This window comes from Oryctolagus cuniculus, chromosome 14 (assembly GCF_964237555.1).
Source record: "Oryctolagus cuniculus chromosome 14, mOryCun1.1, whole genome shotgun sequence".
Classification (NCBI taxonomy): Eukaryota; Metazoa; Chordata; class Mammalia; order Lagomorpha; family Leporidae; genus Oryctolagus; species Oryctolagus cuniculus.
Genome location: NC_091445.1, coordinates 79,710,844 through 79,732,852, shown reverse-complemented (window position 1 = coordinate 79,732,852; position 22,009 = coordinate 79,710,844). Strand labels below are relative to the sequence as shown.

Genomic DNA, 22,009 nt, shown 5'->3' with positions numbered 1-22,009 from the left:
GTTTTTAATTAAGGCTTCATTTTTAAATTTTAGCTTTCTGACTCTCTGCATGTGCCTTGGACACTTCCACAGCAACGTTCCGCCCCTGGATAAGGAAAACACGCTAGATCCTGTCATGGATTTCGCACACGAGGAACCACCATTGGCCCTGCTGATGTGGTTTTTCATTTTCCACAACCTCAGAAGAACTTGAGGTTTCAAAGCACAAACCCCTCAAAGTCGGCTGAGCACATTCCGCATGCGGATGGAGGTGCTTTCCCAACTTTCTTAGTATAAAGGAACAGAATTCTATTACCAGCGGTTCAGAACGGTCTGGTTTTGTTAGGGACTCTGTTATAGGAAAGCCTACAGCTGTAGATGAAATGCTGGACCATTCTGAGTGTCTCTGTACATCATCCTGGGAGAGCCTTATGCTTCCTTTTTTTTTTTTTTTTTTTTTCTTTTTTTTTTGACAGGCAGAGTGGACAGTGAGAGAGAGAGACAGAGAGAAAGGTCTTCCTTTGCCGTTGGTTCACCCTCCAATGGCCGCCACGGTCGGGGCACCGCGCTGATCCGAAGCCAGGAGCCAGGTGCTTCTCCTGGTCTCCCATGGGGTACAGGGCCCAAGCACTTGGGCCATCCTCCACTGCACTCCCTGGCCACAGCAGAGAGCTGGCCTGGAAGAGGGGCAACCGGGACAGAATCCGGCACCCCGACCGGGACTAGAACCCGGTGTGCCGGCGCTGCAAGGTGGAGGATTAGCCTAGTGAGCCGCGGCGCCGGCTCTTATGCTTCTTAGTAAGTTGAAAGAGAGCAGGAGAAAAAGCATCAGGGGAAGGTGATTTAGAAGGACTACTATGTCCTCCCATGCTGCATTTTCACAAGATTAACAAGTGGTAGCTTTTTAATTTCATGTGCACTAGACTCCAAATTAAGAAAAACAATTTCAGCAAAATACAATTCTTAGAGGAACATCCCATGATGTGTCTTGTTTGGCCTTCTTCTGTAAGTCGTATCAGGATGGAAGCAAAACCAGCCTGGCTCCTGCCTACTAGGAGTCTGACAGTGAGAGTGTGTGTGAGGTTGGGAGACAGCCTAGCAGGCAGGGTCAGACCACCAAGTGACTAAAGCAGATCTGAGGTTCTAAGCAGGAGGAGAATTTAGGGCTGAGAGTGGCATGAAACCTTATTGATGGTGGGGAGAGTGCCAGGAGGTGGAGAAAGTATAGGATAACTCCACCAGCTTCAGGGTCTTAAAAATAGCCTGTTACTGTGAAGTTGCCTCTGTTGGGAAGGGAAAACAGACCATGGATAGGGTAGGGGATGAAGAACGAAGGAAAGAAAGGTAGAGAGAAAGAGGGCATTGAATAGAGTGAAATGAGGAAACGCAGGAGCGAGAGAATGCAGAATGACGGGGCTTGCTAGGGCCAGGGTCCTCTTTGGCTGGAGGAAAACTGACCAGGTCTTGCTCCTGTCCCCTTTCCACCTCCGAGTTCCTATGGTGAAATCTGGCTGGAAGGAACCTTGGGGACAGCCTTGAAGAGAGGGAGAAATCCTAGACAGGTCAGCCAGAGGTGTCAGTGTTCAAAAGAGCCTGCTGTGGTGACAGAGGGCGGGCACAGAGCTGGCTGGAGGAGACGTACGGACGTGGTGCATTTCACGGGGCTCAGGGCTTGTTGAGCACTAACAGCTGGCGTCTCCTCTTGTCACCTGTTGCCTCCTTGAGTCATGGCCCAGTAGCAGCATGGGTGGGTTGCCAAATCCAACTCTGGGCCATCCCCTAAGGAACCTGTTGCCCGAGAGTGAAGAAAGGTAATAGATGGACTGGGGAACAGAATGGTACAAGCCAAAATAGGGTGAAAAGAGACTGTGTCAAAGTGAGTATAGGCTGGGCCACCTAGAAGAGCCTAGGGTGTTTCTCAGTTGCCAGAAGAGTAAAGTGGAACAGAATGGCAGATGGAAAACATCAGCCTTCTTGATTCCACTTTAAATCTCTTGAAGTCTGATGAGCTTAGCAGTTTGTCTTCTGAGTATAAATCTGCCCCACACTCGACATGTGACCTTGGATAATTAAATTAATTCAGCCTCTCTGAGCCCCGGCTTTCTCTGTAAATCAGAGCTACATGATCGACCTCACAGGTCTGTTGTGAAAGTTCAATGAGAACTTATGTAAGGACGTAGTAGGATGCACACCCTTGGCAAGTCCTCTGACCTCTCTTGAGTAGGGATGAGGACTAGAGCTATTTTTAAGCTTGAAAGGTCAACTTTATATGCTGTCATATAGGTAACCTCATGCAATTGGAGCCTGAATCAACAGGCCTGGGAGAAAGCTCAGAGTGTGCCTTTGAAATCCTGATACCCAGTCCCAGTGATTTATGGGACCTTACCAGCTTGCAGATGTGATGGCCCACTGAGATTGTTTGCTTTAGTTTTAGCTTGGTTTCCTAGCAACCTATGATGCCATATTTTTATTTACACTCTCGCTGACCACTTCATTATGATCACTTTGAAAGAATCTGAAGGCAACTACAAAAAAAAAAAAAATGTCTCTTAGAGTGGTGACGGGCTTGTATAGATTTTCATTACACTGCGTCTAAAAATTGGTCCTTTGTGCTTTGCTTTTTCCTCAATCTGGATGACCTCCAGCCCCCCCTACTCTCTGTCAGTGATTTTTCTGATTCTATGAAATATTGAGGTTGTGGTTAACAAAAATGTCAAATACCTATCAATATCAGAACACTGTATGTCTTTTCTTGGGAAAAATAGAAACAAGGACCAAAAGAAGACCCTTTAATCAATACAGATTAAAAATGGCACTACAGGTAGGAAATAGAGGAGTGGATGGAATGACCTTGATCGTAGTTCCAGCCCCCTGCTGAGGTCTTAGTCATGAATCTGTCTCTAGCCAAAGCCAGCAAGAGAAGAAACTCCCTAGTGATGTAGTTGTTAGAAGGGTTGAAAATGAGTCACTATGGAGGTGATTGATCACTTTCCATTTTCTACTTGGTGTCAGTCACTTTGCAGAGAAATCAGACTTTGATCTGCTTAATGAAAGTTTTTTTTTCTTTTTTGTTTAATTCGGAAAGTCCTTATAGTTGAGAGATTTGGGAAATCAGCCTGTTCACTTTGTTCATTTTACTGATGAAGTAATAAGGCCCAGGAGAATTAAAGTGACCTAGAACAAAGCAGCCCTGTGTGACTTTTGTCAAAGCTTCTGTCTTGTGGCAAATCAAAACGTTTTGTTGTTGGACATGTGACCCTGATGGTCTTTACTGACATCATCCATTTGGAATGAAATTTTGTTTGGTGTGTCTGTTGTTTATGTTTGATTCTTTACCATTCTTCTACCACTTTCACATGGAAAATAAGTCGCTGGGAGGTTCTTGTTTTAGTTTTTTTTTTTTTTTTTTTTTTTTTTTTTTTTTCCTTACCTTTTGACTGCCAATAACCACAATCCAGTCTTGGGATTTCATTGAGGGATTTTTGTTTCAGCCCGGTTTTGTAGGACGTATATCTATGCCAAAGGTTTTTATAGATAAAATGAGCTTTTTTATATATGTGCTTGCATTCAAACATGTTGAAATATAGGTAGGTAGGTAGATGAGTGGGTGGTTAGGTAGATATATAGGGAAAGGGAAAAGAAAGAAGAAAATCCATAGCTAGCCATCTAAGTCAGCCTGCTGAGTGTTAATGAGTGAGAGTAATTCATAATGTTCCTGTCCATCAGAAGAGTTCAGAGTATATTCAACACAGAGGACCATAGCAACTGGGAAACATCCCATAAAAGGTGCAAGGTGCTGCTTAGGTTGGATCTTGAACATTAAGGATCCATGTAAGTTGTTAATGAGTAAAGAGGTAGTATTCCATGGGGAGACAGACAGGGTACAATGGGAGGAATCACTGTGTTCCTAAAGTAGTATTTATGAAATGCATGAAGTTTGATACCTTAAATAAAAGGTTTCTGGGGAAAAAAGAGAAGAAAAGCTTAAAAAAGAAAAAGAAAAAAATATGTGTCCCAAGCAAAAAAAAAAAAACCTTCCTGGACTAGATAATAGCAGATAGCAGATGTGAGACATGCAGATTAGGGCTACCCTGCAGACTGCTTTACGGTTGGGGCTGAGCCATGTGTGCATTGTCCTAAAAATCCTGAAGCCCCCTTGTGTTTGATTATAAGGAAAACAGCAATGATTTTAGAAGGTGAAATCTGGTGGTGCTGTGTTGGGGTCTTAAGCCTGAGGCTGGCCCCTGACCAGCAGGGGACAGTTCAAGCACTCCCCGACGAGGCGAACGGGAGAGGTAAGGTTGACGGGTCAGGCACACCACAGCAAGCACCCGTGAGTTCTGTCGAAGCAGGAACTTCTTTATTGAGGCTTATAAAGCTTACGAAAGACATGCGCAGTAGGGGAGGCAATCAGCGAAAAGGTCATGCAGGCATGGGTGGACCACGCACAGGGGCATATAGGGATCATAGACTGTCCACGTGTCTGGAACTAAAGCGGACCTATCCCTGCAGGTGGTCTGATCTCGCGTAGCTTAACCACAGTGGCAGCAAACACGCCCCCTGAACATCCGCCAGGCGCCATGTTGTTAGGGACTATTTTAGGCAATGCCCAGTAGTGGTGTGCACAGTCGATCATATTGAAGGGAAATTCTGAAAGCAAGAAGGCTGTGTTAGGGAGCTTAGGCACAGAGTGATGATGGCCTGAAGCAGGACGAGAATGAAAAGGAAGGAGAGGATAGAAGAGTGGCAGGGTGGGCGAGATGAGCCAGAGAAAGGCGGGAGCTGCTGAGCCAAATAATAGAAAGACTCATGGTTAGAAAATCAGGAATAAAGGTTGATGGGGGTGGGTGTGACTAGGCCTTCCATTGCCAATGTGGATTTCTGATAAAAAGGCAGGATTTAAGAGTGTTGCCTGAACAGAGTTGATAGTTGAGACTTTAAGACTCATCTGGAAAATGGGAATAAAGATAATGCTTGGAGTTGTTATTAGAAATAAACTGAGTTAATGCCAGCAGAGTCACCAGTACTATCTTTGGCACATAATAGACAATTAGTATTACCTTTTATTATATTTTACTATGGGTTTTAGCAAAAGACGATTTTATGAACTATTAGAAGTGATGCTCTCGAAGCTGTAAAAGCCATCTGCTTGGTGTGTTTTCTTAGTGCCCCAAATGGAAGTTCATATTGTCTAATTCACATACTTCTGTTGCTACAGAGGAAAGTAACAGCCCATGCTATCATTATTCATGGGTAGTTGTTGATTACTCTTTGCAAGGACTGTTCAAGTTGTGTTTTTTACATCACTGGTTAAAGTTTTTTTTAAGATTCTATTTATTTGAAAGACAGGGTTACAGAGAAAGGTAGAGACAGAGAGAGTGGGGCCTGCGCTGTGGCATAGCAGGTAAAGCTGCTGCCTGCAGTGCCGGCATCTCATGGATGCTGGTTCGAGTCTGGGCTGCTCCGCTTCCGATCCAGCTCTCTGCTATGGCCTGGGAAAGCAGTGGAAGATGGCCCAAGTCCTTAGGCCCCTGCACCTGCGTGGGAACCGGAAGGAAGCTCCTAGCTCCTGGCTTCGGATCAGCAGGGCTCCGGCTGTGGTAGCCATCTAGAAAATGAACCAGCAGATGGAAGACCTTCCTCTCTCTCTCCCTCTCTCTCTGCCTCTCTCTGCAACTCTGCCTTTCAAATAAATAAATCTTTAAAAAAGAGAGAAGTCTTCCATCTGCTGGTTCACCCCACAAATGGCCACAACAGCTGGAGCTGAGCTGATCCGGAGCCAAGAGCACCTTCCGGGTCTCTCACCTGGGTACAGGAGAGCAAGGATTTGGGTCATCTTCCACTGCTTTCCCAGCCACATTAGCGGGGAACTGGATCTGAAGTACAGCATCTGGGACTCGAGCCAGCACCCATATGGGATGCAGTGCTGCAGGCCGGCTTTAACCTGCTGCGCCACAGCACCAGTGTCTGGTTAAAGATTTTAACGAGCCATGTTTTGTTTTCATTTCCTTGTATCCAGTATCAATTCAGTTTTAAGGGGCTTATCAAGAGCTTCATTGGAAAAAGAATATTAACTCAGTGCATTAAAACTTGATGCATTCAGAATGCAGTGGACTTGCACAACAATGGAAGGAGGCCAGGTGATGGAGACTTGTTTAGGAAGCGTTGTAGTGCTCCTGTCTGGGCATCTTTACATTTGACAGTTCAGTGCATTCTGAGAAAATTATCCTGGTTTGTTTGAAATTCCCAAAAGCATTCTCAGCTGTTATCAGTCATTCTGATAGTTTGCAGACAAACCATTGATTGTCCAGGGGTGGGGAACGTCCAGCGTGCAGGCCATATAAGGCCAGCCAAATCAGGTCTGGCCCTGCCAAGGTAACCACAAGTGAGACTCGAAATTCAATAAATCTATAGCAGGTTAATTTTAAATTGATGATGTCGTATGGCCCAGGAATGATGTTCCAATTATCCAAATGTCCCTTTGCAGAAAAAAGGTTCCCCATTCTTGGTAAGCTATTGGGTAGATGCCATTATAGGAATGTTACTACAACTGTTTGAATCAGATTGTTTTCCTATGACAAGTTTCAGTGTCTGTGCTTAAAATGCACCAGCATTGCCTCCAGTTCTCTCCACGCTATCTTGAGGCCTTAGCGTGCTTCAGGCAGGGCCAAGATTTGAACCCATGTGAAGCCAACTGGGAATCCTATGCACTGTTTCATTGTCTGTCTCATAATTCTCATCCTTGCCTCTTCTGCCATGATTACCATGAAAAAGCCCCTTAATTGTGTTCATTATTGCCTTCACTAAAGGCCTACATGGTGTTGGCTTTCCCTGCCGTGGTCTCCTCCCGTATCCCTGTCTGCCCTGGTGCTGGCTCTGTTACGTAGGCCCTGTGGAGAGTGTTCAGCCCCGAAGCATCTGGTTGTCTGTTGTAATTTGGGTCTGTCTCAGTTAATACCTTCTCAGTGCGGCTTTTCCTGACTTCTTAATGTTCTAGCCAGTACAGTATGATGTTACTCGCTTTGCTTTCATTCACAGAGGTTGTTATTCATTTTTTGTCCATTTGTTGTCTTTCTGCCCCTGCCATCCAAGATTTATTTGTAAGACCAGGGAACTGCCTTTCTTGTTCATTATTGTATCTGACATTGCTGGTGCATAGTAGCTGTTTAATAAAAATCTATTTAGTGAATAACATTCTAAAGAACTTTATTTTCTGATCTTTAAAGCCCATTACTTTCTACAAGAATTTTCCACAAAACCCTACAATTTATTTGTTTGTTTGGCTTATTAATAATACTAGGAGTTCAGTAGTAAAGTAAGCTTGGAAAGTGCTATGTTAAGCAAAATAAAACAAGATTATGTATTATAGTTCACGGCAGAGCCTACCCTGTGCTAATATACACCATCTCTAAAAGGTTAGCACTGTGTCAAAAGTGTGTGTGACGAGTTTTCACTGAGAAGTACCACACTGAGCTGTTGCTCTTTACAACACATTCTGGGAAATGTTGCCTTCAGTAAAAACCCATTGAAACAGAAAGGGGGCAAGGGTCCTACACTGACTGTAAGGAGGCAGATGGACGCTGACTGTAAAGAGAGGAGAAAAACAATAAAGCCTATAAAAAAGTGACAGAAGGATTCGGAAGGAGGATAGTAGTTGACGTGTTTCAGTTTTGTGCTAACAGCCAGCCCCACCTACTGGACTTTTCTGTCGAGCAGCTGGTACAGTGGTTGCCTAGAATCAGCAGACAAAAATATGTGTTGTGTATTTGGTGATGAGGAAATAACAGTGTTCCAGGATCAGTTTTTCTTATGTTGATTTTATATCCTGCCACTCAATGAATTCATTTAAATTCAGATTTTTGGTGGCATGTTTAGGCTTTTCTATAAATAAGATTATGTTGTTCACAAACAATTTCCTTTGCAATTTGGATGCTTTTTTTTTTTTTTTCTCTTGCCTAATTGCTCTGGCTGGAACTTCCAGTGCTATGTTGAGTAAAAGTGGTGTGAGGAGGCGTCACTGTCATGTTCCACATCTCAAAGCCTTCAGCTTTTCCCCATTGCACATGATATTAGCTGTTGACTTCTTTATACAGCATTTTTTGTGTGAGGTATGTTCCTTCTATACCTAAATTGTTTATAGAGTTTTTGTTATCACAGGAGGTCTGATTTTTATCAGATTCATTTTCAGTGTCTATTGAGAGGATCGCATGATGTCATTCCTTCTATTTATAGGTTGTATCACATTTATTGATTTCTCTATGCTGAACCATCCTTGCATCTCTGGGATAAATTTCACTTAATCTTTTTTTCTGTGCTATTGGATTCAGTTTGCTTGAATGTTGGAGATTTTTGCATCTGTCTTCAGCAATATTGATGTGTGGTTTTCTTTTTTAGTTATGTCCTTTTCTAGTTTTAGTACCAGATTGATGCAAACCCTTGAGGAATGAATTTGGAAGAATTTCTCCTCTTTTAATATTTTGAAGCAGTGTGCAAAATGTCAGCAGTAGCTATTAGTGTGGTGCAAAGTAAAGCTTGACGTTCATTGTTTTGTGAATGAGTTTGCAATTGTTCAAGCACCATTTGTTGAAGTATCCATTCTTTTTAAACTGAAAGCAGATTTTATGACAATTACCTTATGGCCCATATAGAGAAGTGCTGGATGTAAAAGAATAAATATGTGTTTCAAAAAGTTATTTGTTACCATAACTTCAAAAAGCTGTAATGTGTTACTGGCATTTGTTATTAAAGGTCTGGACAACCAATATTCTCTATTTAAATTTTCACAAAGCATGCCATGAAATACCAAGAGACCACTAGGAATTATTTTTGGAGATATGATGGCCATCATAAGCTTGAAAGGGTAGTGTTAACATAGGTCAGTTTAAGAGAGCTGGGGTCCTGCAGAGTGGTGTGGTAGGTTAAGCTTCCACCTGTGGCACCAACATCCCATATTGACACTGGGTCGAGTCCCAGCTGTTCCACTTTCTATCCCACTCCCCGCTAATCACCTGGGAAAGCAGTGAAAGATGGCCCAAATGATTGGGCCCCTGCACCCATATGGGAGACCTGGAAGAAGTTCCTGGCTCCTGGCTTCAGATCAGCCCAGCTCTGACTGGTGGAGCCATTTGGGGGTGAACCAGCAGATAAAAGATCTTTCTGTCTCTCCCTCTCTCGGTAACTCTGCCTCTCAAATAAATGAGTAAGTCTTTAAAAGAAAGGACTAGAGATCCTAATTCTCCCTGTAAGTGTGGAGTACCATTTGATAGGAGGTTATTTTTGTGGATTCTTCATTTATGTGAAGGTTATATACCCATTTGTTGCCTCAGTTAATTTTCACTGAAACAAAATTCCTTGGTAAAGATGATGATGGCTAGCTAGATTGACTAAATAGTTGTGGGCACACAAAACTGTCTGCTATATATGAATTCAAGCTGTATCAACAATTAAAAATGCTGTGCTAACATTTAATAAAAGTTAGCTCATGTAGATGAGAAATGTAAATACAACTATCAGGTAAGTCTTATGTTATTTCAGCTTCAAGAAACTTCTCTAAGAATAAAGCTTCTTATATTGGGAATTTTCTGAAAAATTTGATGCAGGTGTTTCCTATTAAGTAAATTTTTTTGTGTGAAACTTTCAAACAGGATTAACTAGAGAATGATTCTTAGCTTTTTTCAGATGATTATTTGCAGCTTAAAAGGCAGCCTGGAATTCCTCTTAATTTCAGATAACCCTAATGCTTGCAAGAGATGTTTTCATTTGCTATAAAGTGTGATTCTCCAGGAACATAGCTGGTTCTTAGGTCAAATGAGAATGTATTGTCACTAGAGGGCAGTAAGCACAAACAGATTTATGAATTTACTTTAGTTAAGGATTCATTTTTGTTTAATATTAGCATTAATTACATTTATAATATGAACATCGATGTAGCATACTATTATTTAAAACAGTGGTAATAAGTGAATTCTAGATTATTTTATACCTCTAAAAATATTTTAAGATATTTAAAAGCAAAGGGAGACTGAGTGTTTTGAAGACACTAGTTTTCTGTAACTACTACATTTAATATCTGAAGTTTAACTTTGCCTCAGAATTCTTCAAGAGGCATTTAGTAATTGGACTTGCATTTCTTTAGCTTGGCAGTACTGGCTATATGAGAGCCCATTTTATACAGATTTGTTTCTTAATAAAAACTACCAGAACTTTAAATATATAAATATATATAAGATATAGAGATAAGATTTGTTTGTATGTATGATATATATATATATAAGATTTGTTTTATATGTATGTATAAGATTTGTTTGAAAGGGAGAGAGCTCCCCAAATGTCCACAATAGCTGTGGCTGGACCAGGCTGAAGCCAGGAATCAGGAACCCCATCCTGGTCCCCTACAGGGGTGGCAGGGGACCAGACACGTAAGTCATCTTCTGTTGCCCTTCCAGGCACTTCAGCATGACGCTAGGATCAGGAGTGGAGCTGTGACCTGAAGTCAAGTGCTCCAGTCTAGGTTGCAGGCATCCCTAGTGGCATCTTAAACACTGTTCTAAACATCCACCCTTAGAATTTTCATTAGAAAATTATAAAAGACATTAATTATAGGATAAGTTATTGTACAGTAGTATAAGTCATATTAAAAACAGTGCCCTCACCAGGAAAAAAACCCCTTAGGCTAGAAAAATCTAAGTTAATACAGTTAATTTACACAGTGTTTCTTAAATACTTCAAGCACACTAATGTACAGCTTGAAGTTCATTATGTTAATAGACCTATTGTATAAGCTCTAGGTTAAATATAGAACAATGCCTAAAATACATTTTCTGACACTTTAGAGTACCTTGAAGCCAGCTAGCCTGGGTTCACTTCTCAACCCTGTGATTTTCTGGCACTGTGACCTTGAGTAAGACACCTGACGTCTCTGAGCCCTCATTTTCCAATACTAAGATTTTTCTTTCTCTGTATTCAAAAATGTCTTTGGGCTCTTAATTCCTGTTGCAAAGTCAGCGATGCCAGCATGTATTAATGTGTTGAGATTCAACTCTAGGGGCTGTCTCTGTGGTACAGTGGGTTAAAGCCCCATTCGGCAATGCCAGCATTCCATATGGGCGCCGGTTCGTGTCTCAGCTGCTCCATTTCCTATCTAGCTCTCTGCTATGGCCTGGGAAAGTGGTAGAAGATGGCCCAAGTCCTTGGGCCCCTGCATCCCCATGGAAGACTCTGAGCAAACTCTTGGCTTCAGATTGGCACAGCTCCAGCTGTTGCCGCCATCTGGGAAGTGAACCAGTGCATGGAAGACCCCTCTCCGTCTCTTTCTCTCTGCTTCTGCCACTCTGTAACTCTGCCTTTCAAATAAATAAAGATTCCAACTCCATCAGCAAACTTTTTAATTATCCTGAAATAGTCCAGAAGGATAGTTGATTGCTTGGGGTATCAGTTAACTGATAAAATAAGGAGAAAAGAGGAGTGGTATCTCAAGATTCTGTGAAGTACTTTTAAGGAAAGAAGGAAAAAGAGAAACAAATGCATGATTAGACACCCATGCGTGCGTATGAAGTCATCTGGGTGTTTGAGAGCAGTGGCTTAGAAATAGGGCAGCTAGGGGCAGGAGCAGAGGCGCCAGCCCCCCATTTGTGTTGTCAGGGCTTCTCTTCTTCTTCCTCTTCTGACCCTGCTGTCCTTGTCGCACGGGCTCATCTCACTGTGAGGTGGGGCACCTGCTTCCTGACTCTGCTAGGTGATAGGGTCCACCTTGTCCAGAGATCTGAACACAGTGATAGGAACCATGGTTCTTTCATTCAACACTGTAGAGTCAGCAGAAGGGTTAGGGTAAAGGGATCCACTCCTAGAATCATATCATTTATCATGGAATTTGCATCAGCCTCATCATTTGACAGGCTGTCATATGCCACTAAGAGCAAAGCATGAAAGAGGCATGGAACCGCATCTTGGCGTTGTTGCCTGTGGGACAAGTTATTGAATATTAAGAATATCCAACTTTTCATCTCACAGAGGGAATGTTAACTCTCTTACGAGGATGTTGCGCCTTTTAGAAATAAGGCATAGAAAGCTCTTAGAGTGCAACAGGTGGTGCACCTTAGCTAATTTCTCCATGGAAATTGGCAGAAGCCAGTTATGACTATTAGAATTCTGTCTTTTTTCCCATCCGTAGTTCTCTTCTGGGATGTCTAGATTCTGAAGACTGGTCTGCCTGTTGTAATGAGGAAAATGAAATGAGTTTTAATTTGGCTCAGAGCTTTATTTAAAAAAAAAAAAAATTCTTACTCCCCAAAACATGGATGGAAATCGTCCTTGGCTCTTCTTAGCACTGGTAAAGATTAGGGATTTGCAGGTGAATCTTTCTAATCTGGGTCCTGTGGCATAGTAATTGCTGGAGTCTATGGAGTGACAGCATCACTGTGCACAAGGAGATGTGGCAGTAGGTGTTGGGGGTTGGAGGAGAAGCGATACGTGTCTTTCTCGTCTCACATCCTCCACCCTGGTTGAGGTGGGGAAGGTCACACAGCTGAAACAACTGGAATGGTGACTCTGAACACTGAGGAACCTGCAGGCGATTTCAGAGCACAGTGTTGGGGGGTGCTCCTGGCACCGGGTGGGCACAGCACCAGGAGGCTAGCCATCCTGGAGTACACAGTCTGCACCTCCCCAGGGAGGACTTCTGTGTGCCCCCACAAGGTTGCCAGCAGCTCCCAGCAGCCCTCTGTATGGGTGAGAGATGGACTTGCCCCGGATCTTTTAAAAAGTTGGTGGAAATGTGATTTATGGAAAACACTCTGCGTGGATTTCAGAATATTTTTGCACTGAAAGTAAGTTATCTTTTAATTCCATTTCCACAAGCTTTTTAAGGTACCCTCGTATAGTTATCTGAGCCTAGAGCCCAACTACTTCTAACACGTGAACACTAAACCTTTTTATATGGTTTTAATCCACAGGAAGTGTCCCAGTAGTGCAGTGTCACTCCCCCACTCGCGGAGGAATGACACCGGACCCTGCACTGTTCTTTTTGCCCGGCCCTTCCTGGGTTAGCTGCTGGTCCTTCCCGGGTTTGCTGCTGGCCCCCCTGCCTCTGTGGAGGGGCGGCACCCCCGCCGTTTTCCCCGCTTCCGCGGAGGAGCTGCACACCACCAGCCAGCTCTCTCAGGGGTTGCTCAGATGTTCCTCAGATGTTCTCTGGTGCATGTTGTCTCTCTCCTCCTTTATAGTCCTCTTCCACCAATCCCAACTCTGCTACCCACACGCCGAGCACGCTGCTCTCCTCCAATCAGGAGCAGGATCAGCTCCTGCAGCTTATTGGTCGAATTGGTGAGGCAGCTGTGTGGAAGTTGTTTGCTCTCTCTCAGCGCCATATGATGGGAGATCAGATGCATAGAATTAGTCCTAGTTCCAGTAATTTAGTCTAGTCTCAGTTGCTCCCCACAGTGCAGCAGTAGTACCTATCCAGGGAGGATTGCACTGTTACATCTGAAACCTTTGCAAGAGTAGTTCATCATTTCTGGGGTGTAACACCTTGTATTCATTTTCACGTTCACTTTCATGGTGATTCTCCATATTGGAGAACTCATAGCAAACACACTCTATATTCTCTAGTTGAATTGTCACAGCTCCATAAGGCAGATACTACTATTAATATTTTACAAGAGAGTAAACTGAAGCATAAGCTCTTTTTTACTCTTTTTTAATGTAGTTGTGTATAAATATATTTTTGTAGTATTTAATATAAATTCTTTTATTGATATGCCTCTATACTGATTGTTTCAAAGTATCTGTGTAGAGATTATTTAATATTTAATCTGTATATATATTTAGTAAAGAATATATTTAGGATGCATATCTGGGAATTTCACCTCAGGATTACAAAGCAGTGTTACAAAAAGGGAAAAAGTAACTTAATTTAAAGCCCATTAAGAATGAAATAACTTGGTAGATGGATTACAGAAAGGAGGGAGGGCAGTCAGTGAGGCTGGTCTTGCTGTGGACCAGGGTCAAGCATGGTTAGAATTTGAAGGACTTGAACACGCTTACTGCTTGCTCTTCAGAGGGAGCGCATCCACCCTGCACCTACCCTGCCGCTGCCCCTGCCTCAGGCCTTTGCCTTCTGTGTTTCCCTCACGTGCCTTCCAGCACTAGGGTGGCCCCCTGTATTCAGATCGCTGGGCACCCTTTGTCACATCAGAGAGGCTTGCCCTGATCATGTGCAGTACGGGAACCTCCATATGCAACGCCTTGTGGCCTGCATGCCATTTCTCTTTGTGTGCAGGAACCACTCCATGAAGCATTGCGTATTTAGTAACTTAGTTGAACGTAAGCTCCAGATGAAAGATGCACTTCACTGCTACTGTACCCCCATCATCCAGGACAGCGCCTGGCACGTGGTAGGAGCTTAATATACATTTCTTGAACAAACAGGCAAATGTAGAATAAATTTAGACAAGAACTGAATATGTGGTCTTGATTTGCACTTTGAATGCTTTAAATCTGACTGCAAAAGACAAGTTTGATGAAAGCAGAGTAGAAGCAGGAGGGTATGGGAGGCAGTGAATTCATTAGACAGACACAGGGTTGTCTCCTGGATTGTAGAGGTGCGTGGAAAGCTGAGCTTCCATGACCAGAGTGGAGGTGGAGAAGAGCAGCTGCAGCCGCCTTGGGGTTGGGGTCAGGTGATGGCCTCTGGGGCCGGCGGGAGTGAGGCTGTGATCAGCAGGCGAAGCAGGTGATAGTCACTAGCTTGGGAGTAACTGTGGCTGCCTTTAGGGAGAGTTGGTCTGGCAGTAGAGACCTGGAAGAACCTGGAAGGGGAAAAGCCAGAAGCGGGAGGAGGAGTTAAGAAGGAATTGCAGTGTTTTGGATCTGAGACAAGGAGTGATGTGATACAGTTGAGAGGAAACATAGTATTTTTTAAAAAATCTAGTAGGTTACACAAAAATATAGGTAGAATGATGGAATGAGTATCGTCATCTGATAACTGCTTATCATTTCCTGTGTATCATTGCTTGTTTTACATGCTTGGCATATATTACTTCATTTAATCCTCATACTGACTATTTATTGCGACATAACAAATCACTTCAAAGTTGAAATACTGGGTGACTTTTATGAGTTGACATGGTTTTATAGGCTGACTGGGTTTGGCTGACATTCTCACTTGGAGTTCTTTATGTGGTTGCTGGGACTGGACTCAGCTGAAAGCCCAACTGGGGTGGCTGACCACAGTGGCTCTTTCACGCTCCAGTCTGCCTCTGGCTGGCGGGGGTGGAGACTGATTAGGTATTTGTGCTTGCTCTTGTACGGCCTCTAGTGCTCTCTCTCCCCTCGCTCTTTGTGAAGTTGGGTGGATTCCGGGTTGCACACTTCAGAGCAGTTAAGGAGAGTGAAAGTCCAGAACAAAGGAAGACCTTGATATTCTCCCAGGACTGGTTTCAGTGGCGTGTTGGTGTCTTAAGTTCTTTCTTTTATAGAGAATTAAGATGAATTTAGGACATGAACTCAGTTGGTGTGGACAGTGGGTGAGAATGTGAGTGCAAAGGACCAGCACGGGTCTACACAGGGTACTGTGTGGAAATACGTAGACGGCAGGAAGACTGGAGTGGTCATGTCGGCGGGTCACAGATGCACAAGTGCTGAAATGGAGATGGGATAGAATGGGCAGAACTCCATGCTAACGGTCAAAGCTAGGTTTCCCTTGTTTCTGATCCACAAGACCTGTCTAGTATAAAAGTTGGACAATAGTAACAGAAAGACCTGATGACTCCAGGGCTCCGTTCTGTGTTCCCAAGAGCCCTTCCCTCCTTTCTTAACTCTGGTACACTCAAAAATTTTCTGTTCTTATAAAAGTACAGATCCTGAGATCTGGTACAGAATTCTACGTTCTTTACCGCACACAGTGCATTTAGCTCTTCGTGTCTTTTCTCTCCCAGTCAGATTTATAGTAGATCGCCACCCCTGGATTTGGGTAGTTACAGAACTCAGCCATGTGTAACCATAGAAACAAAGGGGCTGAGAACACCCTTGCTACACAGGTGAGGGGATGTGGTGTTTCCAACCCTGTGTTCTGAACATGGGTGGTATATCACAACCACCGTGCTGTGCTGTTGGAGGGAGAAAGAACCCTGGCTACATCTGCATCACAAGGGAAGCCTCATATTGGATCTGTAAAGGAGAGGGGGAGCTATGAGAATGCCCCATTGCCCGTTCCAGAGCAGCTTTTATTGGGAAGTCAGAGGATGTTAAAATTCATTCGAGCAGCTCCAGACTGCTCGGCCATCCTCATTCAAGAATGAAGTGCGGATTTTGCATAGTTGTATGGTCGTTATTCATCGCAGTGAGGGAAGCCCCATTCATCTTTTCAATCTGCAGCCTCGAAGCAGGAGGGGATCCCATTATGAAATGGCCTTTACCGGGGTGGGGAGGAACAGCCTCCTCCCCAGAGGCTCGCCAGTGCCAGCCAATCACAAAGCAGCCTGTGCCGAGTCCCCGCCCCTCCGCCCTTTCTGACTGAGGGATGGAATGCAGTAGGTGCAGAGTTGGGGTTCTGTGGGAGGGGTTTCTTGTCACTCTTCTCGGCTTGCCTGCAGTTCCTTATTTGGTAGCTTTTGACAGAACTAGTCTTTCTTGCAGCTAAGCATCTTGGCATACATTATTCATTAAGCTCTGGAGCTCAGGGAGAGAAAGATGCAGACCCTTAGATGTTTAGCCATCCCTTTATCACATGGATTTCCTTTATGCAGAATAGTTGTTGAATTTTGTTCCATTCTGGAGTTCTGCAGATGGCATGTGGTCAGTGGGAAGACGGCTGGATGGGGTCTAAGGCCAGGCTTTCTGATGTACACTTAGTGACCAGAAAGCGTTAGAATCCCGCACCACTGCGTGGCTTGTGGAGATTGTGAAAGTATCAAGGTTTTCGAAGATTCATCTTAGAACTTACTGTCTCCTTATATATAATCAATCAAAAATGCCTGAAGCAAACTATTTGCTGTCAGTGTCATGGGGCTACATAAAGGTAAGATTTATTTTGCATTGAGAACTGATTATGTAACTGAGAGTTTTAACAAATTATAGTGGAATTTAGGCTTTCTAAGAAATTTTCCACTTTTTCCTTAGATTTGAATTATGAAAGAAATTATGGCTTTTAGTGGTCAAGATAGTACAATGTAACTTGTATCAAGTGTAGTTTGGGTGTTAAAAGAGTTTTTTGTTATGCAGTGGTTTTCTGTCATATGTACAGGTTTGAGTTCTCTGAAATATCAAGGTTATGAAATGAATTCATTGAAAATGAATTGGGCCAAGTTTTTTATACTAGTTTATAGATGCTAGTGAACATATAGCACTTTGTGTATACAGTTTATTTGTGGTTCTTTCTAAAAATATGTACTAGTTTAGCCTGATTAGGTGACATTAAAAACTGACATTACTATATAAGTGATATTTTATTAAAATGAAGACCTGATTATGCACCGAAACTGGAAGAAAGATTGTGATACTCTTGTTAATAAGTGAATTGATACACCAAATACTAAAATTGTGTTCATGCTCAGCAGGCTTTTTGCATGCTGTTAGCATTGTCGTCCTATTTCTATTATAAAAGCTCGAGACAGAAATACCTTCCTCTCAAATGAAGCATCACTTCAGAAATGTAGACTTACCCTGGAATATTTGAGTTTATCATGCACATTTGTAAAGATTCCTTTTCTATTACTTTAAGGACTTTCAAATTTAAGTTTTTTTTACAATTTCTTTTTGAAGGAAGATTTCTCACTTGATGATCAGATTTGCTGGAATTCTTAGAAGACGTACTTCAGTTTCAGTTGACCAGATCGCTGTGATTCCTATGGATGGTCCAGATTTTGTAACTTATTTTTTGAAATATAGGCTTTGATTATTTTTTTGCTAGCCATTTGTTTGCGAGTTTTAAAAGATATTTAGAAGTATAGAGAGTAATATAAGAAATATCCATAATGCCCCCTAGAATTCCTCTTTTAGTGTTTTGCCAGGTTTTACACAATGCATTTTTGCAGAGCTTTGTATTTGTATTATGAATGATACCTGGAAGAATAGCAGTATATAATTTTATATATACTTACCTCTTGAGGAAAATTTTTACTGAACAGTTTTGCTTGTATGTTAATACTGTACTTCTGATAACATTTAAGAAAGGCAAATGTATGTTTGATCTTAGATAGTTTGAAGGATTTGGTTTTATGTAGCCAAAGTGGTATCTTTTTTTAATTGGTTCTTAACACTTATATCTGCCAAACTTGTAATGCCTCAAGGTGCAGCATATTCAAATGATCATAAGCAGAATATTGTGGGTAATAAGCATTTCCTTACTGTTTGACCAGTGCTACTTCCTTAAATATGTGCTAGGAGGATATGCAGTATGCCCAGAGTACGCTGGTGTGACGCTGGAGGTCAGGGGATCATATTTAAAAGCGTTTTGTTACTTTCCTTCCTGAACAGTCTTAAATATAGAATGTAAATTGGAGACATGAAGCTGTAAAACACAAAATACAGTATTGAGAGTCAACTGCATTTTCGTTTTCCATTTTGCCTTAAATGCTCACACAGACATTCGGATGCAGAAAAAGAACAAAGGACTGGAGAAATCTTCCTCTCTCTCCTTGGTTGCAAACCAGATTCGGTGTATTGTTTCCAGACTATTTAGGCCCAAAATAAAGAGACACTCATCCATAGAAAATATTAGAGATCACTTTAAAAATATAATTCTTAGATTGTTTTGCATTTTCAAAAAAATTGCTTTGAAAAGCAGTTCTATATTTTGCTTCTTCTGAATCCATGGTTTAAAATAATGGTGTTCCAGTAAGAATATATTGTATTACGTTTATAGTCGTCCTGTGCCTCCCACCCATGGTTATGTAGTTATCTTAAAATGAGACATGCTGCTTATGTTCAGGAATGTTCATCTAGCATATTACTCTTTACTAATTATATACCCAGAAACCAATTTATGATATCAACTACCAGTTGAAAAAGCACTTGTGGTCATTTTTTGGACTGAAGATTTTAAATCAATAACAAAGCAAAGGGAAACAAATTCCTTTCAGAGAATACCTTTCTGTTGTGACTTAATTGACTCTGAAAATTCCCACACTGCATCCCTTGATATCGTCTCTTCAATAAATTAGTTGAAAATGAAGCATTGACTTCCCGGAGCACCTTTGAAGGCTTGGTAGGGAGCAGTTGGGTCATGAAGGGTTGTACTTTTCCAGCGAAGACAGAATAGTGTGGGAATGATGTATATGATGCAGAGATGGTCAGTGGACTATGCAGTCTGCACAGTAGTTAGATTCCTTTCAGTGGCCTTTTGTGTCCTCTTTAGTACTACCTGGCTGTTTTAATGGCTTTTATAAGCTAACCTCTGGGAAAACTGCACTTCATTCTCTATATTCTTCCAGAAAAATCCAACAATGATTGTAGCACCACTACGTGTAGTAGGCACATGTTTCTGCCTGAGCATGTAGCAACATATGCTTTGCACCAGGCTATGTCTAAGTTCGAAGGAGAGCCTGTGCACAACCAGGTCCAACTTTGCCAGTTGCCCCCAAGAAGGTTTGAGTCATCATTGTTAAGCATCATTGTTGAGAGAAGGGCAAGGTGGACAGCAGCTCCTGTACAGACTTGCGTAGACTGCTCACAAGTATCAGTAGCTGAAACCCCAGCTGTTCACTCATCTTTTATAAAAGGACTTTCCCTGGGCGAGGTCATTCTTAATAGCCGCTGTTAGCTCCGAACATGGACGGTTTCAGGTCAGAGAGAGGTTTCATTGAATGCATGTCTAAAAAAGTTAACCGACTGTTTGGAATGTGCTTACCTAATGAGTAGATTTTTCCAAGGGTGAAATTTGAAGAATATTTTCTTAACTGGGAGACATATTACTATTGTGTTTTTGAAATACAGCCAGAGTTTTCTATGCAAACACGGTACTGAATTCTTGTATGGAATTGAAGGGAGGAGGGGCTAGCTCTTCAGTTGCACATTTTCATGATTATACCTGTAGCCAAGACCACCATCTGCCTATCCTGTGAAGATAAAAGTCAGTTATGAGAGGCCCAGAGTACCCGTGAGAGAACTGGGGAGATGCTCTATGCACACTCTGTATGGTGTGCTGGGCTAAATAGCTTATTTAAGTAGTTTATCACACATAATGTACTCACGAAAATTTAACTTTTGTATTGATGGACCGGATTTTGAACACCATTGTAAATATTTTTAAAATATTTTATTTGAAAGGCAGTTATAGAGAAAGAGGGGGGAATCTTTCATCCTCTGGTTTGCTCCCCAGATGGTTACAATGGCTGGGGCTGGGCCAGGCTGAAGCCAGGAGCCTGGAACTCCATTCAGGTCTCCCATGTGGGTGCTGGAGCCCAAGCACTTGGATCAGCTTCTGCTGCTTTCTCGGGCACATAAGCAGGAAGCAGAAGTGGAGCAGTTGGGGTTCGAACCAGCACCCATATGGGATGCCGGCATTGTACATGGCGGCCTAACCTTCTGTGCTGCAACACTGGCCCCAAAATGTGAATATTTTTAGAAGGCCCCAAATTATGCCAAGTGAAAAGTAGTGGCAAGCGATGCTGTATATACTACCTCATGCCAGTTTTAAATATACATACCTAAATACACAGAAATGCAGTAACAAGTCTTAGAAGGAAATATGGCTAAATATCTATGGTTATCTCTGAGCAGTGGGGATGTATTATTTTTTTCTATATAGCTTTCCAGATTTTCTGTAGCACATGTGTATTTTGTAGTCAGAAGGTATAAAAATACAGGAATAAACTGAACTTTGTTTCTTTGTGTTCCCTACACCTATAAATTGATGACCAGAATTTATATTGGCCTTGTCTAGTTGTTCTCGCTGGACTACAGGAAAATGCTAATGTGCATTTCCTGTATCCAGCCGTCTATTGAAATGGGTTTTGTTCTCTCTGGTGATGGTTAAAGTGTTTGTTAATCCAGATGGTCAATAAGACTGACTTTGGAAGAGATTTAGCAAAATACATTGAGTTAGAAAATCGTGGCATAAATTATGCAGAAAAGCATTATCTGAAAATTCTAGATAGCCAGCTCAATACTAACACTTCAAAACTGCTTAAAGGTTAACTCACTGTTCACTTCGGTACTTGCATGAGAATTTGTGGAAAAAGTAGCTTTGAAAGGCTACTAAGCATAGAGTGAAATAGCAGTTCATTTTTTTTATTAAGTATCCAAGAGTAGTTACTATTTGTATAGGAAGTGCGCATTATTTCTGTATAATTATTAAAAACATGAAAACACCCAGTTGGGCTGTTTTAAAAGTTAAAAGAAGACCTATTAAGAACCAGTGTGGAAGCATAAAATCTGTGGAAATTTTGGAATTGCATGTCAGAGTAGGTTAATTCCAGCATTTCTTTGTAAAGATAATGTAACCCAATATTGAAAACTGACCTGTTTTCTCTTCAGTAGTTTGGGAAATGGACCAGTAAATACTGTGGACGCTGAGAACCAATAAATCTCATTCCCCTACTTGAAAAAATTTTCTTCAAAATTTTTTTTGTCTCCATAGTTGTGGTCAAGTATTCACATTGATTCCGTTGTGCTTTGGAGTAAAAGCGTATAGATTTTAGCCTCTGACCAATATTATCTATGTCTGCTAGTGATGCTTCATTGATAAAAACATACCTTGGTTTATTGTTTGGTAACATTTCTGTGTGCTTGTGAACTGTATTTTTTTCCTTCTATAAATACTGATAAGCATCTTAATATTTAACGCCTTTTTCTTATTAATGCCCTTCAGTGTTGAAACGTGTACTATCCAATGTGGTAACCACTAGCTACATGTTAAAATTAAGCAAGAATCAAATATGTTTCTCATTTGCACCAGTCCCATTTAAGGTGTTTAGTAGCCACCAGTGGCAGGAGGCTACTGTCAAGACAGTGTAGATTATGGTATTTTTTCAATATTGGAGAAAGTTCTATTGGATGCCACTCCACTAAATTTTCAGGCCCATTTAAAAATTAT

The 22,009-nt window shown here is 41.9% G+C and overlaps 1 protein-coding gene and 1 pseudogene across 22 annotated transcripts in view; one reads left to right on the top strand and one right to left on the bottom strand.

Annotated features, from left to right (window-relative positions):
* Positions 1 to 22,009, top strand: part of PDE4D (phosphodiesterase 4D) — a 1,654,385-nt gene that overhangs the window by 1,609,424 nt on the left and 22,952 nt on the right. The window contains exon 1 of one of the 22 annotated variants that reach the window (XM_017344536.3): positions 13,736 to 16,993. The exons of the other annotated variants lie outside the window; for them this stretch is intronic. Within the exon in view, the coding sequence (XP_017200025.1) occupies positions 16,946 to 16,993 (48 nt within the window). The 5' untranslated portion in view covers positions 13,736 to 16,945. Of the gene's footprint in view, positions 1 to 13,735; positions 16,994 to 22,009 lie in introns of those variants that run through there. 22 annotated transcript variants of the gene reach the window in all.
* On the bottom strand, positions 23 to 12,935 carry LOC138845244 (large ribosomal subunit protein eL34-like; annotated as a pseudogene).